At 36.4% G+C, this 26,024-nt stretch overlaps 4 protein-coding genes across 10 annotated transcripts; 3 read left to right on the forward strand and 1 right to left on the reverse strand.

The window, feature by feature from the left end:
- Positions 1-3,718: 3,718 nt before the first annotated feature.
- On the forward strand, positions 3,719-8,090 carry LOC9328541. Of its 3 annotated transcripts, none has more exons than XM_021014787.1 (3): positions 3,719-4,039; positions 4,996-5,732; positions 5,811-8,090. In XM_021014787.1, exons 2-3 carry the CDS (start codon positions 5,013-5,015, stop codon positions 7,869-7,871), a joined length of 2,781 nt encoding a protein of 926 aa, XP_020870446.1. In that variant the 5' UTR covers positions 3,719-4,039; positions 4,996-5,012; the 3' UTR covers positions 7,872-8,090. The 3 variants fall into 3 exon arrangements, with proteins under 3 accessions (XP_020870446.1, XP_020870445.1, XP_020870447.1); XM_021014786.1 differs by lacking the exon at positions 3,719-4,039 and adding an exon at positions 4,064-4,186; XM_021014788.1 differs by lacking the exon at positions 3,719-4,039 and adding an exon at positions 4,219-4,379.
- Positions 8,091-11,088: 2,998 nt separating this feature from the next.
- On the forward strand, positions 11,089-15,308 carry LOC110224747. 2 transcript variants are annotated; one of them, XM_021011644.1, is made up of 3 exons: positions 11,089-11,385; positions 12,215-12,973; positions 13,052-15,308. In XM_021011644.1, the coding sequence occupies exons 2-3, from the start codon at positions 12,251-12,253 to the stop codon at positions 15,107-15,109; spliced, it is 2,781 nt and encodes a 926-aa protein (XP_020867303.1). In that variant the 5' UTR covers positions 11,089-11,385; positions 12,215-12,250; the 3' UTR covers positions 15,110-15,308. The 2 variants fall into 2 exon arrangements, with proteins under 2 accessions (XP_020867303.1, XP_020867302.1); XM_021011643.1 differs by having other exon boundaries at positions 11,090-11,385; positions 12,234-12,973.
- A 40-nt stretch (positions 15,309-15,348) lies between these two features.
- LOC9325796 (lysine-specific demethylase JMJ25) lies at positions 15,349-20,267 on the reverse strand. Of its 3 annotated transcripts, none has more exons than XM_021011641.1 (15): positions 20,012-20,267; positions 18,923-19,510; positions 18,681-18,823; positions 18,484-18,583; positions 18,310-18,393; positions 18,215-18,263; positions 18,065-18,119; positions 17,311-17,956; positions 16,906-17,235; positions 16,398-16,769; positions 16,238-16,307; positions 16,064-16,149; positions 15,852-15,971; positions 15,682-15,752; positions 15,349-15,579 (listed from the first exon to the last, which is right to left on the reverse strand). In XM_021011641.1, the coding sequence occupies exons 2-15, from the start codon at positions 19,472-19,474 to the stop codon at positions 15,477-15,479; spliced, it is 2,781 nt and encodes a 926-aa protein (XP_020867300.1). In that variant the 5' UTR covers positions 19,475-19,510; positions 20,012-20,267; the 3' UTR covers positions 15,349-15,476. The 3 variants fall into 3 exon arrangements, with proteins under 3 accessions (XP_020867300.1, XP_020867299.1, XP_020867301.1); XM_021011640.1 differs by lacking the exon at positions 20,012-20,267 and adding an exon at positions 19,830-19,973; XM_021011642.1 differs by lacking the exon at positions 20,012-20,267 and having other exon boundaries at positions 18,215-18,238; positions 18,285-18,393; positions 18,923-19,516.
- A 4,455-nt stretch (positions 20,268-24,722) lies between these two features.
- LOC9328542 (protein SRC2 homolog) lies at positions 24,723-26,020 on the forward strand. Of its 2 annotated transcripts, XM_021011467.1 has the most exons (2): positions 24,723-25,403; positions 25,467-26,020. In XM_021011467.1, the coding sequence occupies exons 1-2, from the start codon at positions 24,835-24,837 to the stop codon at positions 25,804-25,806; spliced, it is 909 nt and encodes a 302-aa protein (XP_020867126.1). In that variant the 5' UTR covers positions 24,723-24,834; the 3' UTR covers positions 25,807-26,020. The 2 variants fall into 2 exon arrangements, with proteins under 2 accessions (XP_020867126.1, XP_002889732.2); XM_002889686.2 differs by having other exon boundaries at positions 24,723-26,020.
- Positions 26,021-26,024: the final 4 nt, after the last annotated feature.

A 26,024-nucleotide genomic window follows, 5' to 3' on the forward strand; every position in this document is an offset into this window, starting at 1 on the left:
ACCAAGTCCAAAATATTCTTCTATCTCTTGTTCTAATCGTGAATTTTCATTGTGGGTATTAATTCGCAGTTTCCATTTAGAGGTACTTATTTAAATCCAAATTAATGTTTTATATATTCCCAAGAGATTGTAATAAAATGAAACAATATACATAGTAGAAAATTGTTTATACGTTTCGAATCGGTGAAATATTTGTGATCGTGGTTTAGCTTGATCCATATGCATCACCAATCAGTCTATACATACGGATTTCTACGTACGTATATGACATGTTAATACTAAATTAATATCTAAAATTAGATCTTAACTCTAATTTTGATTAGAGCCTAGCTACTTTCGTAAAGGAAATTATTCTTGATGGAGCAATGGTTGGCTTATGGAATGTCAAAACCTTAATTGTATTAGAAAATATGAAATTCGAGGCACGCAATCCGCATAATCTAGTACGGATCATATCCCACTCGCATCCATTTGACTTTTGTTTTTAATATGTTTTAAAAACAAATACTTGTTAGCATACTGCGCAAAAATTCACCAAATATATATAAGTCATTGGTTTATATATTATGAGCATGTGCATCTTAGATATGGGTTCAAACCCTCAGCGTCTGGGTTATTCGAACAGTTTAAAGCCGCATGAGACATTATGAATATAATTTTGGTCATGTTCGTTTGCTCATTTGCCTGATCGATGCATCTAGCAGCGGCGAAATGATATTGGTTTGAGTACAATTTTACGGATCAGTTGGATGGAAAATCGAGATGTGTTTTTGAAGTTTATATCTTGTAGATTGAATTATCAAAATATCATGATTTTATAACTTTTTGAGGAAAACAATAAATCTTTCGTTACGAAAAAAAAAAAAAAAAAATCTAAGGAGATTTGTGAACACACATTTTTGTTCGAGTTCCTGCTATTTTTTTTTTTTTTTTGAAGTTCTTATTAGAGCATTTCCTTTACATTCTGCACTTTATTCATGGTCTAGAGAGGCTTAACAATTATTATAATCTTTTTAGAGACATATATTTAATTTACGTAAGAACTTAGGATATACGTACTTAGAACAAAACAAAAAAATTAGAATACGTCATTTAAAACCGGATTATGCGATTTATAAAGTTGTTCTACATACTTCGAAACTGGGTTGACTTAACCATGGGGAAAACGGCCATTTTCAACCCCAACTATTTGGGGGCGGGTTTTTCCAACCCAAACTAAGACCCCCCGTCAATTTCTACCGAAACTCAAAACTAATTCAAATTCAAAACCTAAACTAATGAAAATTAGCCGATTTCAACACGACAGAAGACGGTGTTAGTTCGGGATTTAACGGCTGCTGAGTCAGCGATATCGTGGCATTGACGTGGCGGGAAAACGGCCATTTTCAACCCCAACTATTTGGAGGCGGGTTTTTCCAACCCAAACTAAGACCCCCCGTCAATTTCTACCCAAACTCAAAACTAATTTAAATTCAAAACCCAAGCTGCTGTTATATTCATGTAATCTTGTAGTTGGGTCGTGAGAGAAAAACTATTTATTTACCATGTGATGGATCTTGGGGTTGTATGATTTCTAAAACAATATGGTATTGTCTCCATTTGTGTCGAGTTGAAATTTTAATGAATGGCAGTGTGGTACCATAGCTTTAGAGTTCATGAATTGTTATGCAGATTGAGATTTTTGTGAATTGTAGTGATGATGATTCAGGTCACGAGACTATAAATACAATTGATTTCAGACAAGTTTCCAGATAGAATGTATGTACAATGATTCCTCTGCAGGAAGAAAGACAAAATCTTTAGACGGACACATCAGGAACAAATTTTGCTTTTTCTTGCTATTGCTATATTTCTTTCAGATTCCGTTTACAGTACCTGTGAATTCATAAAATCGACGAACATTTTTCTGTTTCGAGAGAAAATGAAGAACCCTAATTTTAAATTTTCCTCAAAATTAAAACGACGTCGTTTCGTCGTTTGAAGGGGAAAAAAATAAAACGTCGTCGTTTTCATTGACCAGAAGCCACGTCAGTGAAAACGACGTTTTATTTTTTCTCGCCCCCAAATAGTTTGGGTTGGAAAAACCCGCCCCCAAATAGTTGGGGTTGAAAATGGCCGTTTTCCCTCCACGTCAATGCCACGATATCGCTGACTCAGCAGCCGTTAAATCCCGAACTAACACCGTCTTCTGTCGTGTTGAAATCGGCTAATTTTCATTAGTTTAGGTTTTGAATTTGAATTAGTTTTGAGTTTGGGTAGAAATTGACGGAGGGCCTTAGTTTGGGTTGGAAAAACCTGTCCCCAAATAGTTTGGGTTGAAAATGGCCGTTTTCCCACTTAACCATGCACAACCAATTAAAAAAAAGTGTCTGTAAGTTAGATCGTTCATCGCTTTGTGAAAAGCATTTCACTTTTTCCCTTTAATTTATCAATTGAAGGATTTTAATTGGAAAGTTGTTAACGGTCTCATATTTTTAATTTTTTGCTTGGTAATTATATTGTATGCATGCTTTAAATATGATAAATAATTCGCTAATGATGTCTTTTGTAACCCATTTGAAATATTATATTATTCTCATTTCATTAATATGTGTATTGGTGGTGTATTATTCTCTTTTCCAAGTCAGAACCCAAACTGAAAACAATTTTACGTTTTGCATGCCTTGAATTATGTTGTAACAATAAAAAAAGAACAGAAATGAACATAAAATATGATTATTTTTTATTTGTTTATTTCTTACTAAAATTTGTTTATTTTTTACTAAAATTTATTTAGCAAATAGTTTAATACGGTTTTACAAACTTTAACTATGAAATAAACTACAAAAAATTTCTTTGTGCGGACTACTACTTTCATTTGACCGGACATGTATGTTTTCAGCCTTTCAAGTAATGAGGACCATGTACAAGATCAAAAAGATGAAGACACACGACATGGTTTTATAGCCCTATGGGCTTTCTGTTTTCTGATATTAAGTTTCGTTCACTTTTCGTCTATGGGTCTTTCTATATTTAGCCCAATATGAACTTTGAAGCCACAAAATCCATCGACCTTTTTTTTTTTTACTTCGGCCAAAGGTGAACTACTTGTTTTATTTATCTAACACTTTTTTGAATTATTTTGGCAAAAGAAAACTATATGTATAAAATTACAGCACTTCAAATCAAATAAACCAAACTAAACTGATTGATATTTAATCTATATAGTTTATTATAAATAGTGAGAAAATTGATGGTTTTTTTACCTATGTGATGGTTTTACTTTTACTTTACCTATGTAATTTAAACATGACGTTGATTTTTTTTCGTTTTTTAATTATGAATTTATATTTCTACGATACGAGTGTTCATCATAAAATACAATAAGGTCATCATAAGTTTTATTCGGTACACTTTTATCATTTAATAATATAGTAATTAAATAAAAATTCAAATTATTTAATTTAACTAAAATTGGAATATTTCCATTTAGCAAAACTTCCCTAAAATAGTTTGAAACGTTTATGTATACGGTTCATACAATATATATTTAAAATACTATAAATCCTTTATAACCTTTTTTTTTCTACATCATATTATGTTAATATTGATTGAAATTTTAGCATGAAACGATATATCATCCATTGCCGTAAAAACTAAAAAGGAAAAAAAAAACGATAAATAAACCTAGGAGTAGCACACCGAATGGAGTAATGGAGAACACAAAACACGTCCACAACTTTAGAGTAATTTAACTTTGAACACTTAAAACTGAAAACAATAAAAACACTCAAATAAACCCTTAAAAAATAGCCAATGAAAATCTCTAAAGTGCATATAAAAAAAAATCTTTATATTCGACTCTCTCATATTTTGCTCTCCCTATGTGCCTCATTCTCCTCTCGAAGACTTCGTGTTGAAAGAGCGACCAGTGCTGTTTCTCTCTATCCACAAACACGAACAATTCTTCGTTTTGTTTGTTCTTGTAGCCAACTCCAGATTCTCACAGTGTCACAATCTCCAACATTGCGAAGTTGAGACATCTCATAAACTAACTCAGGTTATCAAATCTCTCTCCTTATGCCGTGTTTGGCAATTCACGTTTTCGGGTCTGCTTTCCTCTTTCTGGGGTTTCTTGTGTCGCAACGCTACTTCTTTATGCCTAGAAATCGAGGAAACTAACGATCGGAGATGCTTTTGAGATCAAGTACCCACCTTTTGTTTTAGAATTTGTGTTTCCATGTTTTTGTCTCTTGCGTAAAGATTTCGACTTTTCCTGCTTTCCTTGCATACCATTGTCATATGTTCGTCTCTTGGGTTAATCCTTTACGAGATCATTGAGAATTCCATACAACTTGTTCATGTTTGGGATCGATGCTTACGGGTTTTGCTTTGATCAGGTCTGATTATGAATCTGGGTCAGTGGTTCTTAGAAAATTGGCTCTGAAAACACTAGATTTTATCTTTGTCCTCGTCTTCGTGCTTTTGTGGGTTCTGCTTTAATTCCCGTGTCTGTGTTTGTTCAATTGATCATGTCTTCTTGGAATGAATCGAATGTATTTGGTATCCCTCAACAACTTTTTTCACGATCTGAGGTAGTTGAATCTTCAGTTTGATCTTAAATATCTGAGCTTTATTACTTTTCCCCGTCGTGTTGCTCTGGACAATGTGTGTATTTGAGCTCCTTGCGGTTTTGTTTGTATCTTTCATAGTTAATTTCAATGTTCATACTCAGGGTAATGTATTACAAAGTTGGGTCTTTTATCTTTGTGTTTTTGCTTCTTAGTTGTCAGATATTGTACATATCTGTTTGCCACGAAACTAGGATTGATTTCCCTTTGCTGTTTGATTTAGATGTTTACAAGTTTGTATCTTCTTGAAAGTTTACATTTTTCCAACAGTTTGAGCTGTTGAAACTAGGATTGATTTCCCTTTGCTGTTTGAGTACATATCTGTTCTTTTGAAAATGTTGAAAACTTTTAATGTTGAAAATGCAGTTCTTTTGCTCTTGTTCAGGTTTCACTACGCTGAGCATGGTTCTTCTGATGGATGGAGAAAATAATCTTATGGAAGAAACAGCTGTTATCGAAGATTCATATGATGATGAATTTGCCTGCGGAGATCCACAAGTTGAGCCTCGTGTTGGAGATGAATTTCAGGTCGAGATTCCTCCTATGATGTCTGCATCCAAGCGTGATGTGTTTCTTTCGACTCCTGTTGCTTTGGATGATTCTTCGTATTCTTTTCTCGTTGGACTACCTGTCCAAGTGATGTGGATAGACAAACATAGAAGAGGACAAGGAAATGGAGATGATAATGTTGACATGAACCAATCTTTGAAGTCTTTAAGAGCCAAAAAAAGCCGTTGCTCTGCCAATATCAGAGGAAAGAGTGACAAGAATTCGGCCCCCAAGAATCAAAGATTGAATCTTGAGGCTGTTCCTGCGATACCATCCAGTTCCTGGGAAGATTTGGAGGTGGCTAGCTTTGTTCTTGGTCTGTATACATTTGGGAAGAACTTTACTCAGGTGAAGAATTTCATGGAGAACAAAGGAATAGGAGAGGTAATGTTTTTTTACTATGGGAAGTTCCACAATTCTGCAAAGTACCACAGTTGGTCTGAATCCCGCAAGAAGCGCAACCGGAAATGTGTATATGGAAGAAAGCTCTATTCAGGTTGGAGGCAACAACAGTTGTTAACCCGTTTGATGCCTTCTATTCCTGATGAACCTCAGAAACAGATGCTCGTGGATGTGAGTCTCTTTCACATCCTACTGCGGAATGCTTAATCACTATATATTTGTTCTGTTCATTGATCTTACTATTCGCAGGTCTCAAAGTCATTTGCTGAAGGTAATATCACTCTGGAGAAATACGTAAGCTCAGTGAAGAATCTTGTGGGTCTGAGGCTTCTGGTAGACGCTGTGGCGATTGGTAAAGAAAAAGAAGATCTCACGGTTCCTACATCAGCACCAATGAAGACCAAACCATGGTTCACTGTCTCTTCAAAACCTTCTTCGGTCCCGGGAGTAGGGGATTACAATTCACTCACATCCGCTGGCATAATAAATCAATTAACTGGCTGTTCACGTCTGAGCAAAGCCCGTTGCAATGATATATTCTGGGACGCTATATGGCCGCGTTTGCTAGCCAGAGGATGGTGTTCACAGCAGCCCGAGGACCGAGGCTATTTCAAATCTAAGGATTATATTGTTTTCATTGTCCCTGGCGTGAAAAAGTTTTCAAGACAGAAGCTTGTCAAAGGCGAACATTACTTTGATTCTGTCAGTGATATTCTAACAAAGGTTGTGTCGGAGCCTGAACTTATTGAGTATGAAACAGGAGGAGAGATCAGAGAAGCGGCTACCAACGAATTCGTTGCTGCTGATAACTGTTCTGACCAGTCAGATGAAGATTCTTCCCCGTCTGATAGTCAAAGACACCGTTACCTCAAGTCTCCATGTTCTAACCGTGGAACTCTGGGAATGAAATTCACTGTTGTGGACACTAGTTTGGCTGCTGAAGGAAAGTTGTGTGATTTACGGAATCTGAATGCAGAGTCTCTAGTAGTTTCTGAGCCAAAGGCTCGTCTAGGAGCTAAAGATTCTTCTGCGCTTAAAAATTCCATGGACAGTAAGAATGTGGAAAAGTCTCAAGTGAGGCCTCTGGATGCCAAGAACCAAGTGGATGACCCAATGCGATTCACAATTATTGATACGAGTGTAGACCACTGCGAAAAATCATCTGGGTTTAGAAGATGGAGATATTTACCAAGTGATGACACAAAAAAGGGTTGTGTGGGGGGTGATGCTGGTATAAAGGAGGAGAAGAATTTGGAGAAGGCCAAGGATCCATCAAAGAGGGTGATTAAGCCTAGGTCTACCCCTCGAGCAGAAACAAATTATCATTCAGTAAATTCTGCACCATATTTGAAACGCAGACGGCTCAGTGCTTGCATTTCAAGAGAAAGTCCAGTGTTCAAACATTTACCAGGTGATGATGACACAAAAAGGACTATTTGCCTTGAATCAGAGCAGCAAAGTATATGTGCAGTCCAACACCAAACTAGCACTGGTGAAGAGATGAATCCGGAAAAGGAGACTGTGCTGTTGGTTGAGCATATGAACTTAAAGTCTGATCAATCAAAAAAGACTGGAACTGGGCCGTCTTCTTCGCTCGTTGAGATTCAAGAAACGACAGAGATTGAACCAAGTGGGTTAAATTCCATCTCCGGTGTAGACAAGAACTGTTCTCCAGGGAAGATAAGAACTGCCCATGAACTCATTTCGGCAGAACAAAAAACAAATGAGCTCTGTTCAGTGTCAGAGTCGGACAAAAAACGAGCTTCTTTTAATGATCTGGAACAAAAGCAAGCAGTTGAGCTCCCTTCCATTTCAGGCTCGAACACCAATGGATCCCGTTCCAGTGATCTGGGAACTACTCAAGAAGTGGGTTCATCTAAAGAACAACACGACCAACAGGGTAATACAGATGGTCCTAGAAGACAGAGCACACGAAAGCGACCATTGACCACTCGGGCTCTGGAAGCTCTGGAATCCGGGTTTCTTACAACCAAGAGAATGAAAAGTACGACTAAACCAGAACCGAGAAAACGTGAAGGTTCAACGAAGAAAAAGCGCTCAGCTAAAGCATGTAAAAGAAATGGGGGTGCAGACTTGGAGCACAGAGGAGAAGATAGAAGCATTTTTATAAAGAAAGCACCAACAAGTAAGGCCTTGGATCAAATAGAGGATTTCAAGCCTAGCTATCTTCTTAATGAAGCAAGAACTGAGAGTAAGGATCTGGATCGAATACAGGAGTCAAGGCCGGTCCTAACTGAATACCGTAAACTTCCACCGATTGTTTTGAAGCTTCCATTCAGGCGTGGGTAAGGAGGTCAACGGACTTAAGTTTGAAAATTTTGATCACTGAATGTGAGAAGATTGGCCTTGCTGATGAATGCTGAAGAATAAATGCGTACAGAAGAGAGATTTACACACAAGGGTTTTATTCCTTTGTTATTCTTATTATTTCCATTATTAGACAGAAGTAATGTTTCTATTATTGGTTTGCTTGGGAGTTATTTAAAGTAAGTTTTTATATGGTTGATATCCAGAAAAGCTAAGTTGAATAATGAAGGTTATGAATATAATTGATCAAGCATGATATACAGAGAGTCATAGATACATACAAATCCTCATGAACAGTAGTAAGTAGTCTAAACTAAAGTCACAAGAATGATTTTTATACAAATCTTGACTGATTTAAGTGAAGCTCATTTGCTGTGGTCGCTTGGTTGCCTTGTCTACGTTTTGAGAGAAGCTTTGGTTAAGCTAGAGTCCTCAAAACCAAGCTCTACTACAAAACTTTTGCAGCCAATAACATAGGAACCAAATTGTCACTTCAAATTCCTTGACACTCTTTAGATTAGTTTTGGCTAAAGTTCTTTTTGACTTACTTTGGATCCAAGACCAGCTTCTGAACCTTTTTTCTAATTTGAAGAACGTGTGCTTATAAATACATAAACGCTAATCTCCAACATCACTTCACTCATTCTCTCTTCTTCTTCTTCGAAACCAAAAAACAAAAGAATTCTTCGTGATTGATCTCCTCTGTCTTCACGCAATCGATTTCAGGTCTCTATCTCCTGATTTCATGTCAAGTCCCTTTCATGCCACCGAGACACTTTCACCGGTGGATTATGTCAATGACGGCGAAGGAGAACACCATATTAGGAATGTGGCCTAACTTAACCCAAAAGTTAGCTCAAGATTAAGGATTGCCACATCCTTTATATACTACCCAAAGATCTTAATCCCAAGCAATGTGGGACATTCTAATAGGCCTCCTCGAGATGTGGGTGGGAAACGGTCCAACGGGAAACGGCCCAAGCCCAACATCTCGGAAATACAACAAGACATGCCACTTATATGGGCCACATAGGTGGGAAACCATTTTTGTGGGAATTTGCTTGTTGGGCCAACCTTGGGCTCTGATACCATATTACGATTGAAGAAGAAGAGAGAGTTTGAGAAAGTTTGTTAGAGATTTTATCAAAACATTTCTCGTTATTCATTGATGATTACAGTACAAGTATTTATACTATACAATGACTAAACCAATGACTAAACCTGCTAAACCAACATATATAATCTGATATGCCCCCTCAAGATGAGCATTCAAAAATGTTAAGAATGTTCATCTTGGATTTAAGATGCTCGAATTGATGGGGAAACAACGGTTTAGTCAAAATATCAGCTACTTGATCTTCAGTTCTCACATGAAGTAGCTTGAGTTCGCCATTGTCCAGTCTTTCTCTAACTGTATGACAGTCTATCTCTATATGTTTGGTTCTCTCGTGGAAGACTGGTTTGTTGCAATGTATATAGCTGCAGTACTATCTGAAAATAGAATAGGCACTGTTGGAGAAGTCTTTAAAGATGTGAGTAAAGTGTATAACCAGACTATCTCACAAGTCGCCAAAGCTAAAGCTCTGTACTCAGCTTCTGCAGAGAACATGGCTCTGATACCATATTAGGAATGTGGTCTAACTTAACCCAAAAGCTAGCTCAAGAGTTAAGGATTGCCACATCCTTTATATACTACCCAAAGATCTTAATCCCAAGCAATGTGGGACATTCTAATACACCACGACGGCGAATGATGCAAAAAAAGCGGGAAAGAGGATAAAGACGAGCATGAAAGCGACGAGCCTATAGCAGCTTTGGTGTATCATCTCGCATGAGGATAAACGATCCAATCTGTGTTTCGTCGATATCAGGACCATCGGATTCGGAGCAGGTATCTTTCTTAATTTCCTTTTTTTTATGACGAATATTTGATTTGATTTTTTTTCCGATCAAGATATTAGGTAGCTTTTATTTTAATGATTTTTTTTCCCAAATAAAAGGTTTTCAATTTTTATTTTCAAATTTAAAGGTTTTTCAAATAATGTTTTCAATTAATCATTTTAATTTCTTAATAAGATTTTAATAACAAAATGTTTTCAAACCTAAGTGTTAAATTTAAAGGTTTTTCAAATAATTTTTTTCAACAAACTTAGTTGGAAGGACAAGCCGGCTGAGTCAAAGATTGGGACGATCAAATTTGTTTATTTTTTTACTAAAACTTTATTTAGCAAATGGTTTAATACAAACGTTTACTACGAAATGAACTACAAATTATTTTCTTTGTTCGGACTACTAACTTTCATTTGACCGGGCATGTTTTCAGCCTTTCAAGGAATGAAGACCACATGCATGATCAAAAAGAAAGAAGACAGACGACCTGATTCATTTGATGGCCTTATGGGCTTTCTGTTTTCTGATATAAGTTTGTTTCACTTTTTCTACGTCCATGGGTCTTTCTATTTTTAGCCCAATATGAACTTTGAAGCCACAAAATCTTACCTTGGCTTTAAGGTGAACTTGTTTTATTTATCTAAGACTTTTTTGAATTAAGAAAACAATAAGTCTAAAAGTACAGCACTTCAAAATTTCAAATGAAATAAACCAAACTAAATTGAGTGATATATAATTTATATAGTTTATTATGAAATAGTAAACAAATTGATGCTTTTGTCTATTTAATTTTAGATGATTTTACTTTTACCTATGTAATTTATACATGACACTAATTTTTTTCTATCTCTAATACGAGAGTTCATCATAAATGTGATAAGTTCATCGTGGGTTTTTTTGGGTACATTTTTATCATTTGATAATATAGTATTTTAGTAAAATTTCAAATTATTTGACTAAACATGCGAACATTTCCATTTCCATTTAGCGAAGTTTCCCTAAAATAGTTTGAAACATGTATGAATACAGTTCATACAAAATATTAAAAAAAATACTGCAAATCTTTTGTAACCTTTTTTTTAGAAAAACCTTTTTTTTTTAAAACCTTTTTTACATCATATTATGTTAAAAAAAAATTGTGCACCAAATCATATTATGTTAATAGATTGATTGAGCATGAAATGATATCATCAATTACCGTAAAAGAAGAGAAAAAACGATAATTTAACCTAGGAGTAGCAGACCCAATGGGAATAATGGAGAACACAAAACACGTCCACAACTTTAGAGTATTGTAACATTGAACACTTAAACTGAAAACAATAAACTCTCTCTACTAAAAAACTCTTAAAAAATAGCCAATGATAATCTCCAAAGTGCATATAAAAAAAAGATCTTTATATTCGACTCTCTCATATATTTCTCTCCTTATGTGCCTCATTCTTCTCTCGAAGACTTCGTGTTGAAAGAGCGACCAGTGCTCTTTCTCTCTATCCACAAACACGAACAATTCTTCGTTTTCTTTGTTCTTGTAGCCAACTCCAGATTCTCACAGTGCCACAATCTCCAACATTGCAAAGTTGAGACATCTCATAAACTAAGTCAGGTTATCAAATCTATCTCTTATGCCGTGTTTGGCAATTCATGTTTTCGGGTTTGCTTTCCTCTTTCTGGGGTTTCTTGTGTCGCAACGCCACTGGTTTGTGAGGAAACTAACAATCGGAGATCCTTTTAGCATCAAAGTACCCAGCTTTTGTTTTAGAGTTTGTGTTTCCATGTTTTTGTCTCTTGCGTAAAGATTTCGACTTTTGCTGCTTTTCTTGCATACCATTGTCATATGTTCGTCTCTTGGGTTAATCCTTTACGAGATCATTGAGAATTCCATACAACTTGTTCATGTTCGGGACCGATGCTTATGGGCTTTGCTTTGATCAGGTCTGAATTTGCGAGATTATGAATCTGGGTCAGTGGTTCTACGGAATTTGCCTCTGAAAACACTAGATTTTATCTTTGTGCTTTTGTGGGTTGTGCTTTAATTCCCGTGTCTCTGTTTCTTTCAATGATCAAGTCTTTTGATTGAATCGAATGTATTTGGTATCCCTCAACAACTTCTTTCACGATCTGAGGTAGTTGAATCATCAGTTTGATCTTAAATATCAGAGCTTTATACTTTACCCCGTCGTGTCGCTCTGGACAATGTATTTTCTTTCAGCTCCTTGCGGTTTGTTTGTATCTTTCATAGTTAATTTCAATGTTCATCCTTAAGGAACTGAATTTCAAAGTTGGGTCTTTTATCTTTGTGTTTTTGCTTCTTAGTAGTCAGAAACTAGGATTGATTTCCCGTTGCTGTTTGATTTAGATGTTTACAGTTTGTATGTTCTTGAAAAGATTACATTTTTCAAACAGTTTGAGATTCTTTTGATGTTGAAATGCAGTTCTTTTGCGCTTGTTCAGGTTTCACTACGCTGAGCATGGTTCTTCTGATGGATGGGGAAAATAATCTTATGGAAGAAACAGCTGTTATCGAAGAAGATTCCTATGATGACGAGTTTGCCTGCGGAGATCCACAAGTTGAGCCTCGTGTTGGAGATGAGTTTCAGGTCGAGATTCCTCCTATGATGTCTGCATCCAAGCGTGATGTGTTTCTTTCGACTCCTGTTGCTTTGGATGATTCTTCGAATTCTTTTCTCGTCGGACTACCTGTCCAAGTGATGTGGAAAGACAAACATAGAAGAGGACAAGGAAATGGAGATGATAATGTTGACATGAACCAATCTTTGAAGTCTTTAAGAGCCAAAAAAAGCCGTTGCTCTGCCAAGATCAGAGGAAAGAGTGACAAGAATTCGGCCCCCAATAAGCAAAGATTGAATCTTCAGGCTGTTCCTGAGATACCGTCCAGTTCTTGGGAAGATTTGGAGGTCGCTAGCTTTGTTCTTGGTATGTATACATTTGGGAAGAACTTTACTCAGGTGAAGAATTTCATGGAGAACAAAGGAATAGGAGACGTAATGTTGTTTTACTATGGGAAGTTCTACAATTCTGCAAAGTACCACAGTTGGTCTGAATCCCGCAAGAAGCGCAACCGGAAATGTGTATATGGAAGAAAGCTCTATTCAGGTTGGAGGCAACAACAGTTGTTAACCCGTTTGATGCCTTCTATTCCTGATGAACCTCAGAAACAGATGCTCGTGGATGTGAGTCTCTTTCACATCCTACTGCGGAATGCTTAATCACTATATATTTGTTCTGTTCATTGATCTTACTATTCGCAGGTCTCAAAGTCATTTGCTGAAGGTAATATCACTCTGGAGAAATACGTAAGCTCAGTGAGGAATCTTGTGGGTCTGAGGCTTCTGGTAGACGCTGTGGCGATTGGTAAAGAAAAAGAAGATCTCACGGTTCCTACATCAGCACCAATGAAGACCAAACCATGGTTCACTGTTTCTTCAAAACCTTCTTCGGTCCCGGGCGTAGGGGATTACAATTCACTCACTTCCGCTGGCATAATAAATCAATTAACTGGCTGTTCGCGTCTGAGCAAAGCCCGTTGCAATGATATATTCTGGGATGCTGTATGGCCGCGTTTACTAGCCAGAGGATGGCGTTCACAGCAGCCTGAGGACCGAGGCTATTTCAAATCTAAGGATTACATTGTTTTCATTGTCCCTGGCGTGAAAAAGTTTTCAAGACAGGAGCTTGTCAAAGGCGATCATTACTTTGATTCCATCAGTGATATTCTAACAAAGGTTGTGTCGGAACCTGAACTTCTTGAATATGAAACAGGAGGAGAGGTCAGAGAAGCGGCTACCAACGAATTTGTTGCTGCTGAGAACTCTTCTGACCAGTCAGACGAAGATTCTTCCCCACGTGATAGTCAAAGACACCGTTACCTCAAGTCTCCATGTTCTAACCGTGGAACTCTGGGAATGAAATTCACTGTTGTGGACACTAGTTTGGCTGCTGAAGGAAAGTTGTGTGATTTACGGAATCTGAATGCAGAGTCTCTAGTAGTTTCTGAGCCAAAGGCTCGTCTTGGAGCTAAAGATTATTCTGCCCTTAAAAATTCCCTGGACAGTCAGAATGTGGAAAAGTCTCAAGTGAGGCCTCTGGATGTCAAGAACCAAGTGGATGACCCAATGCGATTCACGATTATTGATACGAGTGTAGACCACTGCGAAAAATCATCTGGGTTTAGAAGATGGAGATATTTACCAAGTGATGACACAAAAAAGGGTTGTGTGGGGGGTGATGCTGGTATAAAGGAGGAGAAGACTTTGGAGAAGGCGAAGCATTCATCAAAGAGGGTTATTAAACCTCGGTCTACCCCTCGAACAGAAACAAATTATCATTCTGTAAATTCTGCACCATATTTGAAACGCAGACGGCTCAGTGCTTGCATTTCAAGAGAAAGTCCAGTGGTCAAGCATTTACCAGGTGATGACACAACAAGGACTGTTTGTCTTGAATCAGAGCAGCAAAGTCTATGTGCGGGCCAAGACCAAAATATCACTTGTGAAAAGATGAATCAGGAAAAGGAGACTGTGCTGTCAGTTGAGCACCTGAACTTAAAGTCTGATCAATCAAAAAAGACTGGAACTGAGCCGTCTTCTTCGCTTGTTGAGATTCAAGAAACGACAGAGATTGAACCAAGTGGGTTAAATTCCATCGCCGGTGTAGACAAGAACTGTTTTCCAGGGAAGATAAGAACTGCCCATGAACTCATTTCGGCAAAACAAAAAACAAATGGGTTCTGTTCAGTGTCTGAGTCGGACAAAAAACGAGCTTCTTCCAATGATCTGGAACAAAAGCAAGCAGTTGATCTCCCTTCCATTTCAGGCTCGAACACCAATGGATCTCCTTCCAGTGATCTGGGAACTACTCAAGAAGTGGGTTCATCTAAAGAACAACGCGACCAACAGGGTGATACAGATGGTCCTAGAAGACAGAGCACAAGAAAGCGACCATTGACCACTCGGGCTCTGGAAGCTCTGGAGTCCGACTTTCTTACAACCAAGAGAATGAAAAGCACGAGTAAACCAGAACCGAGAAAACGTGAAAGTTCAACGAAGAAAAAGCGCTCAGCTAAAGCATGTAAAAGAAATGGGAGTGCAGACTTGGAGCACCGAAGAGAAGATAGAAGCAGTTTTATAAAGAAAGCACCAACAAGTAAGCCCTTGGATCAAATAGAGGATTCAAAGCCTGGCTATCTTCTCAATGAAGCAAGAACTGAGAGTAAGGCTCTGGATCGAGTACAGGAGTCAAGGCCGGTTCTAACTGAATACCGTAAACTTCCACCGATTGTTTTGAAGCTTCCATTCAGGCGTGGCTAAGGACTGAAATGGACTTAAGTCTGAAAGTTTTGATCGCTGGATGTGAGAAGATTGGCCTTGTTGAATGCTGAAGAATAAGTGTGTACAAAAGAGAGATTTTTACACAAAGGGTTTTATTCCTTTGTTATTCTTATTATTTCCATTATTAGACCGAAGTAATGTTTCTATTATTGGTTTGCTTAGGAATTATTTGAAGTAACTTTCATATGGTCTATATCCAGAAAAATTATGTGGAATACTGATGGTTATGAATATACTTTATGAAGCATGATATACACAGAGTCATAGATACATTACAAATCCTGAATAGTAGTCTAAACTAAAGTCACAACAATGATTTTTATACTACTATACAAATCTTGACTGATTAAGTGCAGCTCATTTGCTGAGGCCGCTTGGTTGCCTTGTTTAAGTTGTGAGAGACTGCTTTGGTTAAGTTCGAGTCCTCAAAACCAAGCTCTGCTCCAAATCTTTTGCAGCCATAACAAAAGGAACCAAATTTCAAAAATTGTCAGTTCAAATTCACTTCATACTCTTTAGATTAGTTTTAGTGTCAATTCTTTTTTACTTACTTTGGATCCAAGACCAGTTTCTGAACCTCTTTAATGGCTGAGCTAGCTGCGTATAACGATATCTTTCCAATCTGAATTAAGAACCCAAACCATTTCCAAGAGTTACAACTGAAGGCACTGAGATGGTTAATAGTTTGTTCTAAGGGAAGGCAGAATCAAAGATTTGTTACCTCTAGAATCTGAAGTTTTGCCTCGTGGTCGTTTGGTAAACACCTGATTTCTTCAGCTAGTCTTGCTGACTCTTCAACGCTTTCAGGGCACAAGAAGTCAAGTGCCACCTGAATATTCGACTGAGAATTGTATACATGCGAAAAAAAAAAGTTTAGTTTAGCTCAAGAGAAAAGAAACTGAGTGGAATAATATTGCATAGAAATAAATTTACCTGAAGATTCTTGATTTGGAACGGACATCCAGCCGGAATGAAGATAGCCTCACCCCAATGTTGCTCAAATGTCCATGGCTCAACTCCTGAAACAATAGCAAGAGTCATCCCTCAGGTTTCCAAGCAATAAGTGTTTGGAAATAGAACAGGGAACAGAATGTTTGTTTTTCCTACCAAACTCGTCTCTTAGTTGTCTCTTGTGGTGTTCATTTAAGAACAATCCTTCATACAACGGGCGTGACACCTGAAACAAGCGTAAACAAATAGGAAACTCAATCATTCGACATACAAGACTTACACACTTCATTTGTTTGATTTAGCAAGTAAGACTTACAAAATCAGTCTGGATATTATCAGGGTTCTGGAATGTTCTCAGCAAATACTCGGCCAGCTTTGGGACGTCTTGCCGTCGAAAGACATCCCACTGGGCTCCTCCTGCACCTGAAGATGTGCAAGAAGATTCCATGTTGTGACCGTTTTCCGTTAAGTTCTCTGGATTCATAGTCAACGCCAACTCAGGTTCATTCTTCTCCATATTGGCTTCACCAAGTGATAGTTCATGTAACTCTCCATCCCTTAATTTTTCCTCAGGGTTAAGAAGTGACTCATTTTTGCTCATCTTCTGGTCGGGTTTTTCTGGACCAGGTTTCGTTTCTCTCACCTTTTCAAATGTTGTTTCTTCAGATGTGTGCACCAAGAGGTATACCTGATTAACAGTTCCAACGACTCAATCCATTATATATGTTAACAAGAATCTTAGTAGACCTAACAAAACCAGTTTCCCTTATTAACCAAAATAAGACAGATGTGATCAATTATAATCCAAGAGCTGAATAATGTACCATGTCACGCATGTTGTAGTGAATACTAGTCAATGAATCGCCAGTACCAATTTCTTGGTATGTCCCACAAGACACATAAATCTTTGGACCTGCGTCGTTTTGGAGGGAGTAATGAGGTAACTTGGCTGCAACATTCAGAAGGCCTAACCGGGGATGAATGTACTCTAGAAACGGAAAACTTCTGATAAACTCAGGTCTTTGGTAGAAAATGAATTCCTCAGAAGCACTTGGGCTTGGCCAGTCCTTTAACTTCCATAGTAGTGGAAGACCTGTCTCTTGGTTTTTACCATCTTTATATGCTTTTGTAAACTCCTCAAGTCTTACATCAACCTGTTGATCAAGTTATGAACATTACTGAATCTGTGACTCAACAATATGACGGTAAGGAGATAAGAAGAAATTTACCTCTGAACCGTCCACGCAATTAATGGCCTTCAAGAATGGATCATGTTCTCTCAGTTTCTCGTCTGAAAGCTCGTCTATATCCCTCCAAATAGTCTCAGGATCCCACCTAGACCAAGATGAGTCGTCAAGTACCCTTTTCACAGTAACAAGTCGACCCTCTGCCCATTGTTGCTCTAAATTAGCTACTCCATCAGTTTTAATCGTTTCAAGCGACGGACTGTACACATAGTTGTCACCGCTCTCTTCTCTCTCAGCAAATTTGCAGAAACTGGAATCACACATATCAGGGTTCCGAAGATCAGATAATTTGCAACCATTAACAATCTCCTCAGCATTTTTCACAAGCTTTGCGACCCAATTCATCTTGAAAATGCGAGCGAGATTCAAAGAACGGGAACCGCAGCCTCCATACTCAATAGGAGGGCAAGGGATGCTCCCATCACCGTCGGCTTCCCACTCAGGAAATTTGTATGAAAAGTTTAGTTTTAGTTTAGGAGCTCCTTTACTTTCTCTAATGTTTTGGTTAGTCCCACTAATCTTAACTGAAGACTCTTCCCGTAGATCTTGACAGCATCTTAGGCAAAGGTCATATGAGCAGTTCGGACAATGACGGTAGTAGTCAACAACTGGTATCCGACACACGTTGCTGCAAGAAACAAAACTTCAGTCATGTACAATAATAAAAAGTCTCAACAAGCAATAGCTGCAGTGTTAAGTCAAAAGAAGAAAGGCAAGTAAAATAGATCAAAAGTACCAGCACATCTGCTCATCTGCTTTCAATCTTGCCCTGACAAGATCAATCTCAGCTCCTATAACGTAAAAACAAACTATTGTTAACCGCAAGAATTGTTAGTAGTATATATAATTCATCAATAGTCAGTGTAAACAAAAAAACTCGTCTCACCACGAAGCCTCTTCTCTAGTTCAACTTCCGTACATTGTTCAAGATGGATCTGCTTTATCACTGGAAGGACAGCTGATACATTGTTCAAGATGGATCTGCTTTATCACTGGAAGGACAGCTGATAATAGGCGATAAAGATACTGCAACTTGTCCAAAACGGGTATTTCCCGGATCCGAAGCTGCAATTTTTCACAAAGAATCATCATCTCATGGTCCTAAATTTTAAACTCCCACACTCGTTTGAATCTTATGGATATACAAGAACACACCTTTATTGTATTATCAGAACGCAGGCAAGATTTGCAATCACACAAACCACGACATGCAGGGCAAACTTTCTCAACTTCTTCAAGTGATATCTCCGAGTACCTTAAAATGCATGAGACACCATCAGTACCGTTGAACTCTTTCTACCAAAGGTTTACAGAATTCTGTTATATACAGAGTGAAAGAAAAGAAAGCACACCTTGTCGATATACAATGTCCGCAGAAGGCTCTTTGATTGCATTTAAGGCAAGAAATGATTCTATCTCTATCTTTTCTCTGGCATTGATGGCAGATTTCCCCAAAAGACTCTGCAGACACATCTGTGCTTGCTGCTGAGTATTCCTACAACACATAAAAGGAGTTACTCTAATCCTTAGAAGCAAACAAACACATATGGGTGTACAAGTTCTCTGTCTAACCAATGAGTAACAGCATATTTACCATAGGACTCGTGCTTTGGTGCGATCTGTTGCGTGATGGATCCGTTACAGCAACAGATGGTGGTGTCCTATACGATCTGTAGCCCTCTTCAAACATTACAACATCTCTACCCAAGTCATCGTTCAAATCAACTGCAACACGTGGAGAGAAACTCCTCATCATCGGTGTCTCGGGCGAGTACCGCATCAGGCTTTTATTATGTCTCTTCTCTATTCTACCATTGTTCTTGGAAGCAGAGGCAAGACCGTTATTATAGTGGTCAATGCTGGTGACTGGTAACTCGAAATCATCCATCTTCCCTTCCGAATATGTATCTGTTTCGCCTAATGATGATCTCCGTTTCGCTTTCTTCTGGTTCGCCCTGAAAGCAGAATTAGCTGCCCGCTTCTTTGCTTGGATGTAGTGCTTCTCACACACGGTCTTATCAGCCATGGACATTGCAGTGCATCTCCACTGTTTACCATCCGATCTCTTGCACCGTAAATCATCTGGAATCCCGAGAATAGACTCACCATTGCCATTGGCGGATCGAGTTAGCTCATGAGCACTCATTCTAATCACTGAATCACAAATCTCATCAAAATTAACCTGCATTGTTAAAACACTAGATCTTTCAAACTAAAATCACAAATTGAGCACTCACTAAGGGGAAAAAAACTAAATTGAGTGAGACGATCAACCAAATTACAATCCCAAAATCCAAAATTTCTAGCAAAATCCCCCAATTCAACGAACACATTCAATCTCTAAACGAAACAATAAGCTAAGGAGAGTAAAGAGAGAGACCAAAACGAAAGAGAGTTGCACACACATGATCAATCACTGAGCCTAAGAGCTCTACAAACACATGCTATAACAGAATCTCTATACCGATCGATATACGTATACAATAAAAGAAAGTGCGTACAAATTCAAAGACAGAAGAAGAGAGCTCCGAAATCGCTAATAGCACAAATCGAACGAATAATTGAAGAAGAGTGTTTAGGATTGGGAATTCGAGAGGCTCCTCAACAAGTATATGTGTATGTCGATGTGTATATATATATATATATATATATAGGTACATTAAAAATAATTGCTCATACTTACAGTGAAAGAAGGAAAACCCAAAACCTGAAATTAGGGTTTTGCTCGAGAGAAATTGCAGAGAAGATAGATGGGAGAGAGACCTATCATGTTCAGGACCCTTGTGTATTTTTATTTTTGCTCTGGTTTTTTTTTTTTCTTTTTTTTTTTTTCTTTTCCTTGTCCTCTTAGCTCTTAGGTTTTCCTTTTCTCCTCCTCTGTAACTCGGATTCAGACAGAACATGGATGGGTTCACTTGTTTTTCTTCTTTTCTTTATTTTCTTTCAGTGTGGTGTTTATGATTCAAAGTGGATCCCATTGTACAGTCATGCAATATTACAGATACCAAATATGGATATAACCAAAAAAAAAATTAAGGAAAAATTCATACAAAATTAATATTAAATTTTTTTGATATTGTAATTTACTAATTTTATTAAAATAAACTTACCAATTGATGAAACACAAAAAAATAGGCATGAATAAGATTGTATACTTGTATGGCTGATCAAAAAATACTTGTATTATCCGTTACCGTTTAATAAAAATTTGAAGATGTTAAAAAAAGAATACGATTGTTTTACAGTAATTTGATTCTAAACCACTTGATCTATATTGCACTTTGGACTTCGGATATAGTTCCAAAAGAAAGATTATTTGGTTCTAAGGTAAAATTATGTTGTTTTCATAGTTGCTAATGATAACAACAATGACTATATCATATTCGTTTTCTAATTGTCAGCGATTATCGATTAAATTGTGTGCGTTTTGTAGTAACTGATAATAACGATGAGCAATTGATTGGTGATTCAAAATACTAAACGCTAAAAATTTCAGTGGTCAAAAAATGAAGTCATTAAGCGTTAAAATTTGTTATTAAAAATTTTGTTAATCGATTTTGAATGCAAAAAGAACAATAAAATGGGTTGTTGCTCGATGTTTGTGTTGCCACTTGCTAGTAACTACGAAAGGCACATCAGTTTAGAACTTGAAAATTATTTTGAAACAGTATAACATAAAGAGATAGGATCGATCCAAACTTAAAAATTTCTTTCAAAACTGGAAGGTTTTTATCAACTTCGTAGGGGTGGCAAATTACGCATTTTTACATTAATCTAAATCTGGATAACTTTTTATTTTATTGGCGACATATGAAATATGATCGTGTGATATAATATGTTTGTTGGGTTTTGGTAATTATCATTAAATGATTTTTTGCTAACACAAACTCTGAATTGTGAGTTGATGATGAGTTTCTAGACTTTCAAGTAGTTGAGTGGTGATGTACTAGAAGAAAAATCAGCTAAACTTTGTGTGTTATATATCAAAACTAGATTTTGTACCCGCGCGTTGCGCGGGATTTTAATTTAATTTCTCTTCTATTAATAGAAATTTTTCAGTATATCAGTATAATTTAAAAGATAAATATTTGAGTATAAATAATATAATTCAAATTTTAAAGATAAATCTATATAAACATTAAACTTATTTTACGAAGCGATATACAACATATATATTGTCGACGAAAATGTTTCCTTGACAAATAATTAGTTTGGTATATATCACGTGCTAACAAATATCACTTAAGAACTTTGCGGGAAGAATAAACGGTATCGATCACCATCTCATGATTATTTATCTCTAAAAGAGTTTCTTTCTTATTCTTTTTTTTTTTTTTTGAATTGAAGTTTTATCTTATTCATATTCTATGAAAACATTTCTTTAAAAGTTTTGATGTTAATTATCGATTTTTGACCTAATTGTATATATTATTTATGATTAAATGATAATACAAACATAAAATCATTCCGTATAAAATGTGAATATACCTAGTTTCATGAACATTATTTAGTGGAAAAGTAAATCTATAATACCATGTTACTAGAACAACTTTAGCGAGCTTGTTTTACCTATAGAAGCAAGTGCATTGTGCCATAGTACAATTCTCGACTAAGTCATCAATGTGCCTATCTTATCTTACTTTCGATTATTACATGGCCAAACTGTTAAGCCTAACTTTGAATCTAATAATATGTTTAATAATGTATGTCTTGTATTTTTCAAAGAACTCATTCGTTTCATACAATGAATGAGATCTCAAATAATTTACCTTAGTCATTGCATTATCTTTATAATTAAGTTTTAGAAAATTATTTTCACACTTTAACTACCAATTCTTTTGTCATATTCTATGATGCACTCGTTGCCTCTCGACAGCTACTTTCTTTTCACCTTCTATTGACTCATATATAATATATATTGGACTTTGAATTGATTTTCAAGACATGTCATAATTATTTTCTCCTTAATTACTATCTTTCAATACTTAATTTTTTGGGTTAAACGCATTTGATTCCGTTGATGAAATATCAAACTTATTTTTCTTTTTATCATATAAAGTTGTAGTTCCACTTGAGAATATTCTACACAAATTACATATCACTTTTTAACGGCTTACATATCATTTTTGTATATTTTGTAAAACTCCTGAATAATGTGATCATTGATTATTTTTCTTAAAAGATAGATGATAATATTTTAAAATTTTAAAATTTTCTTTTATAAAATTTCATAAGATAAAGTGCGACTCTTACAATATCATCGTTTTAAATTATAAATTTAAGTTGAGTTTAGTAATCTTGTATTTTTCTTTAAGTAAAAATTTAATTAAAAAAATATGTAGTATATTGTTCTTAGAAACTAATGTTTCACTTTAAGTTTAATTTTGCATATATAATAACATAAATGTAGTTTTATTCTACCATGTATTTAAATTTTACTTTCCTTTTAAAATTGATTAACACATTTAAAAATTTGAAGTATGATCATTTTAAATTTTTGTATATTAAAATTTGAATTATATTATTACTACTAATAAAATTTTCATAGTATTATTTTTATTATTTTAACATCTCATTTATTTACATAATTTTTTTTATTTATTTGAATATTTTATTAATTACAAATAACATAAATATGCACTAAATGAATGTTTTGAATTTATTTACATCTCATTTATTTACATAATTCTTTTTTATTTATTTAAATATTTTATTAATTATAAATAACATAAATATGCACTAATTGAATGTTTTGAATTTATTTAATGTTAAATAAATAGTGTTGCTTAGATGGACACCTTAGATGGAGAGAAAACTCTCCTATTATATATATAGATTTGCGAATATGGGCTCCATTATATGGACTAACGTGTATATTTGGGTTTAACTTAAATGGTCCGTGGAGGAGAATAAAGTGGCAAAGAATATGGATAGTGCGTCCGGGCCACGCGAGGTGAGGCTATCGTTGAATTAAAAAGATGATTCAATCGAGAAAATGAGAACCAATCGCCTTTGAGAATAAGCACGAATAGTAAACGTATGGGTTATTCCACGCGTATTGCTCTTGACTACTGAAGAAGATACCAAGAAAGATGCTTGAGATTATTCTGCTTTTCAAAAGATTCTTTCTAATTTCTCTTTGTAATTATTTTCCATCTTATATCACTATTTATTGAATAGGAAATTCCTGCATGTTTCCTAGTTTTAAGTTAGTAGTATTTTGTCCAAAAAAAAAAAGTTAGTAGTATTTTTTTTCGAAGACAACTAATAACTACGTACCACTAGTTGATCAGTGTAATTCAATGTAAAGTTATTAAAAACACTGATCAACCACTAGTTAAATAGTACTCTCTTCGTTTCGTTTTAGTTGTCGTTTAAGGTTTTTTCACACAAATTAAGAAAAACATTAAATTTTTTATTTTACCTTTTATTAATATATTTTATAAAAAATTTCATTAGCCACAACATTAAAACAATAGGTATAATACTGAAATTTTTACCAAACATTTGCATTAAAAACCTAAAACGACAACTAAAACGAAACAAAATTTAAATCCTAAAACGACAACTAAAACGAAACGGACGGAGTATTAGTACTAGTTAGTAGTTAGTAAAGAATTAATTTTGCTCAACTTTAAAAGTGAAATTGACGTCTGACAGACTGACACTCCAACTTGTGCAATAGATTCCATTAACCACCATGTCACTATCGATACTAAGTCAATATCTTTTGATTGTTCATAACAATTTAATCTATATAATTTATTGATAGTACGAATAACAAGTGTAGTAATGTAGTATAATAATATCCAGTATTTAGTGCTTATACCGTAAATTTTTGAATGGTTAGTTGTAGAATTCGTACTCGTCCGCTTGATATAACTGTTAGTGATGTTGATCAAATCCAATCCTAGCAGAGTAAAACGCGATATGATTCCTACATATCATGATATCAACATCAAACAATTGTAAGTCTAACTCTCCGGTGTGTCTTGTCCTATTTTACGTACGTACCTGATTACGTTGTCAAGTAACCAGGCATATGGAGAGCACCCATTGATCTTGGACTCTTAATCATTTGAGGCAGTCTTTAAAACGTTTATAATTTCCATTATCTCTGAACGTTTAGATTGCCATTATCACTAAACGCTTAGATATACATGAGTTTATTATTTGTTCCATGGTCAAAATAATATAATTAATTAAAAACAGCAAGATAATTAAACTTCAGATAAGAAGAGACTAATATTAGGAAAGAGAAAAAGCTATTTCCATTTAAAGAAACCGCGTCCTAACAAAGAAATCTCGTGCGTGTCCCTCCCGTGTGTACAAAAAAATCTCCTTTATTCCTTAAACCGACTTTAACATAAATTGCATATATATACATCCATGCCCTCTTATCTTTTCATTTCCTCATCATAAAAAAAATATAATGTCTGCTTAAATCGATTTTCGATAAGATCATTCTCAGAACAAATTTCAAATTTTCGATCCGAGTAACCAACCATGGAGTGTAGATCATTGGATCTGACGATTATATCAGCGGAGGATCTCAAAGACATTCAATTGATCGGTAAACAAGACTTGTACGCTGTCGTTTCAATCAACGGTGACGCTAGGACGAAGCAGAAGACAAAGGTTGACAAAGATTGCGGCACCAAACCTAAATGGAAACATCAGATGAAGCTCACCGTCGATGACGCGGCGGCGCGTGAGAATCGTCTTACTCTTGTTTTCGAGATCGTGGCGGATCGTCCCATCGCTGGTGATAAACCTGTCGGTGAGGTTAGCGTTCCGGTGAAAGAGCTTTTGGATCAGAACAAAGGTGACGAGGAGAAAACGGTTACTTACGCCGTGAGGTTGCCTAACGGGAAAGCTAAAGGATCTCTCAAATTCTCCTTCAAATTTGGGGACAAGTATACTTTTGGATCTTCGAGTGCTCCTCACGCACCGGTTCCATCGTCTATGGACCACAAGACCATGGATCAGCCCGTCACCGCTTACCCGCCCGGACACGGTGCACCGTCTGCATACCCTGCTCCTCCTGCGGGTCCTTCTTCCGGATATCCACCACCAGGACATGACGATAAGCACGGTGGTGTTTACGGATACCCGCAGCAGGCTGGATATCCGCCAGCTGGACCCGGTGGTTATCCTCCACCTGGTGCATACCCGCAACAGGGAGGTTACCCGGGATATCCGCCTCCGCAACAGGGTGGATATCCGGGTTATCCGCCACAGGGTCCATATGGTTACCCGCAACAAGGTTATCCGCCACAGGGTCCATACGGTTACCCGCAACAGCAAGCTTATGGTAAACCGCAGAAACCGAAGAAGCACGGTAAGGCTGGAGCTGGAATGGGACTAGGGCTTGGGCTTGGAGCTGGTTTATTGGGTGGGTTGCTGGTGGGTGAAGCGGTTTCTGACATCGCAGATATGGGTGATATGGGTGACATGGGTGGTGATTTCGACTTCTGATTGCTATGTTATCAACTTTTAATTTCTTAGGATAATTGCTCTATGTTTTTCGTTTGATGAATCATGTGAAGAACGTGAGAGATCAAGTTTTATCTTGTGTTTATGTCTCTGGTTACTTCTTTTTCTTCTAATGAATGTATTGAACATTATGATGCTATTTCCAATCACTGCTGTTGAATAGAATGCAATGAAACATAGGAAAGTTCATGCCAAAGGAA

Source organism: Arabidopsis lyrata (genome assembly GCF_000004255.2).
Source record: "Arabidopsis lyrata subsp. lyrata unplaced genomic scaffold ARALYscaffold_1, whole genome shotgun sequence".
Lineage (NCBI taxonomy): Eukaryota > Viridiplantae > Streptophyta > Magnoliopsida > Brassicales > Brassicaceae > Arabidopsis > Arabidopsis lyrata.